Genomic DNA, 10,297 nt, shown 5'->3' with positions numbered 1-10,297 from the left:
ATATCTTAATTTGTGTTCCGAAGATGAACGAAGGTTTTACGGGTGTGGAACGACATGAGGGTGAGTAATTAATGACATTATTTTCATTTTTGTGTGAACTAACCCTTGAATAAAAACACCTTTTACAAACACATTGCAAATATTTTATTGGAAGTAAAATCTATCAAATGCAATTAGCCTAACTTATCATCTAATAACATTAAATATCAAGTGTCTAATATGTGCCCTTTTATAAATATTCAGGTCTTTTTTGTTTGTTCCATGGATGGCTTAGCAAAACAGGCCAATAAAACTACTATTATTCCTTTTAATTAAACTAATGTGTAATTGAAACGTCTACAACTGATCAGAGATCAGGTAAAATCAGGTAAAAGGCCCAGGGGTGAACCATTAAAATATCAGAACAGTTATGACGTAACAAAGCCTTTGTGAAATCACGTGACTTTGGCAGTTTGATATACGCTCCGAACCACTAATTCAAAATTAAGATTCGTAAAGGTTTCGAAGCTCCATGAAGCAGTGTTTTGAAATCGCCCATCACTACGACATTAGAAAACTGGACGAATCAGTGTTTTGATTTAGTGACTGACTGAATGCGAATCTTGAGCGACTGTGTGTTTTTAATCGGTTGAGTGAATGATTCAAAGACTTGTCCCCACCTACTGGCGTATCATGCAACAAGGGTCACTGAACCAATCAAAATGGAACGTTTTGAAACAATTTGGAACAGATTCAAAAGATTCGAGCCACTGCGATGATGAATCAAAAATCCCACCACTGGTGTGAAGACACTCGTAAACCCAGTCTTTCTCTACTATATTTTGAGAGAGAAATTATATTATATTATAATTATATTGTAATATAATATGTATTATATTATTTATTATTGGATAAAAAAAGCCACTCGCTTTTTACAGTGTAGATTGTTGCATGTCCAATCTTAAGTTTTAATAAACAACTAGTTCTAAGCTTTTCAATGAAAAAAACAAAAACAACTACATCTATTAAAGCGTATTAGCCTATATGCTTTTAGAAGTCAACGTAATTCTGGAGTATTTTTTTGTTTTCTCAGACATATGCACATTCCTCATTGGATATTAGGAACTAGATTCGGGACTCGTTGAGTAGATTCACATTTTTTTGAGAGCGCTTCCCTTCAGCTTGCCATTTTCTATAACATAACAAGTCTTATCAGAGATACTGACAGCCGCATACATACCAGAAACTATAGCCTGAGGCCAATTCCTGCGGTCTTCCTTCATTTGCACATTATATGTTTGTTTCACAGAGAATCCAAGTTTATTGCCAAAGATTTGTCACTGCTGCCCCCTGCTGGTGGTGACTGAATTGTGTCGTTTCATGATGTCAACATGTTATTTACTGTAATATTCAGTAAACAACAAACATTTGTAAGAAATAAGACCATAAATCACATTAAAAATGAAATTAGGTTTATTCATGTTATGTGTGATTTATTATTATTAATATTATTATTTAAAAAAAAAAACAGTATGTGACACATTTGTGAGAACCTATGGGGAGAAATAAACATTTCAGATTGTAAATCGTGGTACAGAATTATATGGTGTGAAATCTGAATCATACACATCTCAGCACGTATCAGCAGCACGAAACGTTGAACACAAACCTGGTGTTTACATATCATTCAAGTGATATGTTAGTGTGTGTTGTGATTTCTGTATGTTAGAATTAAATATGCACAAAGGGAAGATATTCATGCAGTACTGAAGTACTGAAAATACATGTGCAGAATCAACAAAGTGGGGTGTTTATGGACAATATGCAAAATAAGCCGTCTTACGAAATGATTTCCTGTTCTTAAGGTACAATTAGACTTTGTTTTTGCATTCACTTGTATTCATACACATGCAATGAGGGAGAATGGGAATGCAAGCATATGTGTAGATGTTTTCCCTTTTGCTGTGTATTGAAATTTGGTGACCTGTGAATTCATATAGTGAAAACATGTTTGACCAATAGAGGATGTAAATGTGCACGTTGATTTATTTTACAGTCCTGCTCCACATGTACATACTATGTAATTAAGGACCAAGCACTGAAGGTGCATAGACACCTATTGTATCTGTTGGAGTTCTTCTTCTTCTGCTCTGGAAGTCTATGGCAGCCCATAGATCCGCTTGTGGGAAAGTTATGAAATTTGGCACACTGATAGAGGCCAGTCTGAACTGTCACCATAGCAAATTTGGAGTCTCTAACTCAATCCCTCTAGCGCCACCAACTGTCCAAATTTGCACTTATGTTTATGCTAATCACTTTTGAACCATAAGAGCTAGAAACAAAAAGTTTTCCTCTGATTCCTTGGCTCAAGTCGATGTGGTAAAGACGTCATTTTTCCGCCATGAAAAACCGTTTTTGAAAAAACGCACGAGCAAATTTTACGAAAATAGATGCAAGGCTCTATCTCCTCAACGCTTTATCGCATTTAGACCAAACTTAGTACATGTCATCACGAGCTACCTGAGGTTACATGCTGCGTTTTGGCGCAGCGCCACCTACTGGTCCGGAGATACAAAAAAAATGGCTATTTTTGCTTATAATTTCTGAGTGGTTTGTCCAAAAATCATAAAGGTGGTCTCGTTTGATTCAGGGTATCATGCCCAAGTTGAATGTTATCCAATTTTTACCATACTGGCCATTTTGAAATTTTTAGTAAAATGCTTTATTTTATGAACGCATGAACGTATCATTAGGAAACTCGGTATGGGTCATCGGCATGATGCCCTGAAGGAGTCTAAGAAGTTTTGGACCAGCACCACCTAGTGGTGAAAAAAAATATTTACATGCTTATGACTTTGGATGTGGTTGACTCATTTTCATTTGACGTCATGTTTCCGCCATGAAAATTTTGCTACCATTTTGAATTTTCAGAAAAACATACTTTTTCTAACTCCTCCTAGGCCGCTGCTCCGATTTTCATGAAAATCGAGCCAGATCATCTTCAGACCATGCCGGGAAAAAAGTTGTGGAATTCAAGTTGATTTGTCGAACCGTTTTCGGAAAAAAACGTGCGAGCGAATTTTACGTAACGTTTGCGAAAATAGATGCAAGGCTCTATCTCCTCAACGCTTCATAGTATTTAGACCAAACTTAGTACATGTAATCACGAGCTACCTGAGGTTACATGCTGCGTTTTGGCGCAGCGCCACCTACTGGTCCGGAGATACAAAAAAATGGCTATTTTTGCTTATAATTTCTGAATGGTTTGTCCAAAAATCATTAAGGTGGTCTTGTTAGATTCGGGGCATCATGCCAAGTTGAATGTTATCCAATTTTTACCATACCGGCCATTTTGAAATTTTTTGTAAAATGCTTTATTTTACGAACGCAGGCATCATTAGGAAACTCGGTATGGGTCATCGGCATGATGCCCTGAAGGAGTCTGAGAAGTTTTAGACCAGCACCACCTAGTGGTGAAAAAAATTGTTTACATGCTTATGACTTTGGATGTGGTTGACTCATTTTCATGGGACTGAAACACTTCCTTGGATTCCTGAATCCTTGCCGAGTCCAACGATACCAAACATTCTAGGTTTCGCCTTATGGTTAGTGCAGCGTTGTGATTTAGCATTTAAACAACATTAGCGAATATCTTAGGAACCATTAGTCAGATTGAGACAAAACCACCGTTGGAAAATTGATAACAGGTCGTTGACTATATGCTAATGGACAAAAAAACAGTCAGGTGTGGGTAATTTTTTATGTGTTAATACATATAAATGTCTATAACTCCAAAACGAAATGAGATATTTTCACCAAATTTGACACGCTTATGTATGGGGGCACTCTGAGGTATAATACTGTAGTACTGTTAGTCTGATTGTCTCAGTTGCTATCATAGTTCATTATGACATTGTTGGTCTGCTGCTAGCTTCCTTGTTTGCTTCTGTTGTGCTTGACCCCTTAACTGCTGCTTGCAGCTATATTTATTAGAGTAATTACAATAACTGGGTAATAACTACGTACTAACCCTGAATCTACCCTTAAACCTAACCTTAACCCATGTAGTTACTCTATTACCCGGTACTTTCTTAGGTAAGTACACTGTAAGTACACACAAGTGCACGTACTGTAAAATAAAGTGCAACCCATTATTTTCTTGTTCATCACTGTAAAGCTGATTTGAATAAAGCGCTATATAAATAAAGGTGACTTGACATAAAATTGTGAAAGGCATGAAAGTTCATCATAATTGAATAGGGCAACTAATGTATTATTAAAAATGATCTTCTCGTGTTCTACAGAAGAAGGTTTGGAATGTCATGAAGGTGAATAAATGATGACAGAATATCATTTTTTGGGTGAACTATTCCATTAAGATTCAAGCCATTCATTTTCAAATAAACCCAAAGACCTTGATTAGTGAGGTCAGAATGGTTCAGATATGTTTAACTTAAACTTGGAAGTCAATTCTGCTGGAACGTTCACGACTGAGCACCCTAAAAGTCTTTGAATGGATAGTTGATGGACAATATGTAAAACAACATTTAAAAAAAAAAGCTTTTTATTCCACGTCCAGCACTTTTACTCCTCTCGGTTTCTGTGGTCAGACGAGACGCTAGGGAAGAGCACGTCGCTCTCCAACGACAGGTTGCTGCCCAGCCCCGCAATGCGGCTGCGCAGCAGGAAGTGAGTCCTCCGCTGCAGCAGCCGCTGCTGCTCCTGTTTGAGCTCCACGTAGGAGCGCGAGAACGTGTGGAAGATGGAGGTGACGGGGAACGCCATGAGCAGGATCCCGCTGAGGATGCTGCTGAGCGCCACCACCTGTCCGGGGATGCTGCGCGGCACCATGTCGCCATAACCCACTGTCGTCATTGTGATCACTGCCCACCAGTAGGTGGCGGGAATGCTACTGAACTCTCGCGTGGCCGCCGCCTCGTTCTCGATCAGGTAGACGAGCGGGGAAAAAAGCGCAATGGCGACGCAGAGGAAGAGGAGGAGCAGACCAAACTCCCGCGTACACCTGCGCGCCGTCAGCCCGAGCGTCTGGAGTCCGAGTGAGTGCCGCGCCAGCCGCATCACATAGAGGATGCGCAACGCCCGCAGCACCCTCAGCACAAGGCCCACTTTGTCCAAGTAACTGCTGCCCGAGCCCAAGCGTTTCTCCCCCGTGGAGGTGCTGTCCACCACCAGCGTGATGTAGTAGGGCAGGATTGCTATGACATCGATCAGGTTGAGCGGTCGCCGGAGGAAGGCCAACTTGCTGCGGTCTTGGATGAAGCGCAGCGTGAACTCCAGCGAGAACCAGGCCACACACACCGTCTCCACTATGAAGATGTTGTAGCACATCTGAGAGCATTTCCCCTGAAATAGATAAATGGAAAGTTTAATAACTTGGGACTATGGCTACATCCAAAATCACATACTTCCCTACTATATAGTAGGCGAAAAACAGTATGTGACAAAAAAAAAAAAGTATGTTCGAATTAGGGCTGGGTATTGACACAATTTTCACGATTCGATTTCTATTCACATGCATGTGATTCGATTATGATTTTGATTCGATTCAATATCGATTATTTGTGGATGTAGTATATCAGATACAGTACATGGCAAACTTTCTAGAGGAAAAAAATCTCTTGACTAATGCTGTAATCTACACATGGTAGTAAACTGGTACTACTATAATAATATTGAAGGTTAAAATTAACTTATTTATATACAAACACAAATTACACTCAATTATGTTTTTTTAATAATAAATAAAGTTTAGAATTACATAATCATATTTCTATTCCAATTAATTTTTTTTTTTTTTAAATAAACATTTAAATCATGGCTGTCATAACTGATTTATTCAAACATGCATTATTGAAGAACATCATAGTGCATAGCTATATTTATCAGAATGCTGCTTTCTAGAGTACAATTTTCTAGCTGACTAATGAGTTTATGGTCACGTTTTTCTGAGGTAAATGTGACGTTACGTGACATTGTTTACAAGCTGTTTTACTGACGTCTTTCCGAGATTAAAGCACTGATTGAGCTATTACACGAGACATGATACGGATTTCGGTAAGTTTGTACTGTTTCTTTTAACATACCTTCTGATGTTTATTCATGTTTATTTCACGCTGTAACTGATATTAAAGCGGAGGAGAGGATGTTCACATGCGCTCGTGCTGCCGCTTCTCTTTAACCGAGACGCTAAAGCAATCTGTCACGTGTCACGTTAAACAGCGCCAAAACTGTATTTATTTTTTGAATCTCATAATAAGATGGACGTCATTTGAAATCTGAGACTTTGCTTCATATCAAAAGTAACAAAGATAATTGCGATTTATTGGATGGGAGGCGCTACATGTTCTGTTCATTCATCAACTGAAAACAGACTAGACTAATCAATTCTTGGGATTTAAGAATCGATATCGGTTCGTAAAAATGAGAATCGATTAATATCGAGAAATCGATATTGTTTACCCAGCAGCCCTAGTTCGAATTCACAGTACTCATAAAAGAGTAGGCAAAAAGTACCTGGATGACTTACTACTTTAGGTGAGATTCGGAATTGTGCATACTATGGACACTTTACTATCCCATGAGGCCACGGGAGAGGATTTGTGAATGGAGGTGAAGCGATGCAACTGACACTGCATGTCACACGATAATGACAACATGGCGAATGTAGTACATCTGGATTACATTCATACTACACACATTCATACTTTATAGACCTTATGTAGCCCTGCTTCTTTTCACTTTTCACTGCGCTTCTGTGCTTCTGGTTTGTATTTCCACAGCGATCTTATTTTTTTAGGGATGCACTACACTGTAAAATAGATTTGTTGGTTTAACTTAAAAAAGTTACCTGGTTACCTTAAAATTTTGAGTTCATTGAAATTAAAAATTTGAGTTAATACAATGAAGGCGATTGATTTAATCAACAGAATCTCTAAATATTATATTATCTGAACCACATTAATTGTTGATTTGACAAAAGAAAAAATGTTGTGATAACAAATCATGAAAATATTTTTTTACAGTGTATAAAACAGTACCTTATCCAACCAATATTAGAGATTTTTTTTTTTATGTTAGTGTTACAAAAGATTTTTTATTTCAAATAAATGCTCTTTTGAACTTTATATTCATCAAAGGATCCTGAAAAAGCAACCCATCATCATATTAGAATGATTTCTGAAGGATCATGTGACATTGAAGACTGGAGTAATGATTAAGATTTGATTAAGATACATGATTGTACAATGATTAATTTACATAAATTGTAATTGTAATAATTTAAATTGTAGTAATATTTCATAATATTACTGTTTTTACTGTATATTAAGCAAATAAATGCAGTGTTGTTGGTAATTTCTTTAAAAACAATCTTAAAAACACTAAAATCTTATTCTAATATAATTTAATTATCTTTTATTCACTTAATTTTTTACTAGTAGTATTTTTTACTGTTGCTTTTTCTGTGGGGTCGCCATGCAAAATCATGTTTTATTGTATTCGGTGACAATAAAAGGTTTGAAGTTTGACATTAAGTGTACTTAAGTTCATCATTGTCTTGATTTGCTTGTATATATATATAATATATAAAATGCAAATTGTATTTGGAACTGGATACAAGCCAAGATAAAAACAACAACATTCACAACAAATAAAGAAATAAAGATAAATGTGTTTCATACTGTAAAGTAAAGTAAGTTTTTGCTGTTTCTGCAACTTCAATTGTTGTGAATATTGCTTAGTGTCCTCTTTTCTGGAGCTTGAAACTTTTGGACCCCAGTGACTTGCACGGTATGGACAAAAATAGCTGAAACATACAACATCTTCTAATCATAAAACATCTTTTTTTTCTGTTCTGCAGTAGAAAAAAAAAAAATCATACTACTTTGGAATGGCATTAAGGCGAGTAAATGATGCAAGGATGTTCATTTTTTTTTGCTGAACTATGCCTCTAATCCCAGCCAATGTCTGGTTCTCAGCTGCAATACTGTTAGTGGAACACTAGAGGTCGCTGGAGATTAATGTAAACACATCCTTCCAAAAGGTGTTTTCAGAACTTTGCTGCATATTTTTATGTCACCTCGCCTCACCTCGATCCTCAGTGTGTCTTTTCTGTTCTCATTAAATCCTAGGATTGCACCTTGAAGACTAACAACAACAAAGTAAGAAAAATGTGTTGATTGTGGTACAGTAAATGAATTCAGCTCAACTGTGAAAATGGTGCCAGTGACTAAGCGCACTGAAAATAACACCTCATTATATAAATATTGATTGTATTTATATTGCTTCAGCACATGTTAGAACTACTTGACTGCATTTTTACTTCCTGGGTTTATATAAACACACCTCAAAAAACAAAAAGATAAACCCTCTTGAGATTATTATTATTATTATCATGCAGATAAAATTAAAACCACTGGTCTAAATGTTACGAAGATGTCACATGAAGCCAATAGGCTACTAAAAATGTAACAGTATTATTTGGATTTGTCAGTAAATACTTGATGAGTCTTAGACAACTGTCTTGTTTCCTCACAGTAGGTTACCATAAATAGCCTGTGACATACACAAAGGACGTCATTTATGAAATGGACAGAGACTCTGTCTGATGCTGATGCTATGTTGGTTTAATGCTTAATTGAATTTTCTATGCTCTGTTTTTCTCTGTACCAGGGGCAGCCATTTTAATTATTCCAGTGACTGATGTTATCCGAGACAATGGGTGTCTTAATTCAATTAGTGACAGAGCTGGTTTAACGCGCGACTCGGTCTAATTGCCACAAATCATTTCTGGAAAAAGATGACCGTCTGCTGGAGCAGATTTCCTCTGGTTGAGCAGAACGATTCTGAACAGGGGTCTTGGAGCTTGATGATCTGAAGTAAGTGTGCTTGATCTTGCTCCTTGAGATCTTCCTTCCTGCAGAGATGAGTTCTGAGACACCTGGCTGTAATTTTCAAGGTATTTAGTGAACGTAAATACCTTGACTAACTGGTTTATGTGTGTTTGAGATCCAACTACAGGAAGCTAGATCGTCTGCAGGGAGCTAACCTGAATTGAAGTATTTTTTAGGGATGCATTACACTGTAACTTGTTGGTTTAACTTAAAAAAGTAAGTTACCTGGTTGCCTTACAATTTTGAGTTCATTGTAATTAAAAATTTGAGTTAATACAATAAAGGCGATTGATTTAATCAACAGAAACTCAAAATATTATGTTATCTGAACTACATTAATTATTGAAGTTTATTTAAAGGTGCTAAAGAGGATCTTTTCGTCGACTCAGAAACCAAAGACTGTTAGTGAGTTTTTGAAATGAGCACATGCGTAAGAACAACCCCCCTCCTTCACAGCTCATTTCGAGTGAACGCCTCCCAAAACTCGTGCACGAGTATTGGAACACGAGTGTTTATGTCGTGTTAGTGGATTCATTATGTCGGACTCACCGCAGGTAACTCATAATCTGCAGTTGTTATTCCTGTCTCCTGACAAAAACATGGAGTGTGGAAAGTTACTGGAGCGCGCAGCCGCGCTCGTCTCTCACAAGGAACGTCATGGCAGTGATTGACAAGCCAGAGGGCCAATCGTGTACACGATGATCGCGTAAACGATTGGCTGATGTTTTTAAGGCCCTACCTCGTGCACAGATGATGTATATTGATATTATTCCTTTCAGTGCACTTAATAGTCTTTTATCAGTTAGTAAAGACAGTTTCAAGTAATATTGCAAAAATGTATAAAACAAAACATCCTCTTTAGCACCTTTAACAAAAGAAAAAAATGATAACAATCATGAAAATAATTTTTTACAGTGTATAAATCATTACTATATCAGTTACTGTCCAATATTAGAATTTTATTTATCAGTATTAGTTATTTTTAATATTAAAATAATGTAATATTCAATTGTGCATGCATGCTAATTTTCCTTATTTTTACATTTACTTTACACGCTAACTAATACTTAAACTTAATCTTTAAAAATTAATAACTGGATAACACATTAAATGTAATCTTTTGCAATTCTCAAAATTAATATACATTTGACATACATGTAATGTTTTGATGCTAAAATTCACTTGTAATATTTATAATTAATTTTTAGTGTTTTATTTTCATTTCATTTAGATGAAATATAGAATTTAAATATCACTCATTAATGATTTATCAGTATAACATAATTATCAGCTTATCTGTAACAGCCAGAATTGTGTTTTTTAATACAAATCCGATTTACAGTACCGTTCAAAAGTTTGGGGTTGGTTTGATTTCATGAATGTTTTTGAAAGATGTCTCTTATGCT

The 10,297-nt window shown here is 36.4% G+C and overlaps 1 protein-coding gene across 7 annotated transcripts in view; it reads right to left on the bottom strand.

Annotated features, from left to right (window-relative positions):
- Window positions 1-4,071: 4,071 nt before the first annotated feature.
- kcng1 (potassium voltage-gated channel, subfamily G, member 1) overlaps window positions 4,072-10,297 on the bottom strand; it is a 76,468-nt gene continuing 70,242 nt past the window's right edge. For all 7 annotated transcript variants that reach the window (XM_048179051.1, XM_048179052.1, XM_048179054.1 and 4 more), the window contains one exon: window positions 4,072-5,343. In XM_048179051.1, the coding sequence (XP_048035008.1) occupies window positions 4,564-5,343 (780 nt within the window). In that variant the 3' untranslated portion in view covers window positions 4,072-4,563. The remainder of the gene's footprint in view (window positions 5,344-10,297) is intronic.

Source organism: Megalobrama amblycephala, linkage group LG24 (genome assembly GCF_018812025.1).
Source record: "Megalobrama amblycephala isolate DHTTF-2021 linkage group LG24, ASM1881202v1, whole genome shotgun sequence".
Classification (NCBI taxonomy): Eukaryota; Metazoa; Chordata; class Actinopteri; order Cypriniformes; family Xenocyprididae; genus Megalobrama; species Megalobrama amblycephala.
The sequence above is the reverse complement of the archived record's forward strand: the minus strand, read 5'-3'. Positions and strand labels throughout refer to the sequence as shown.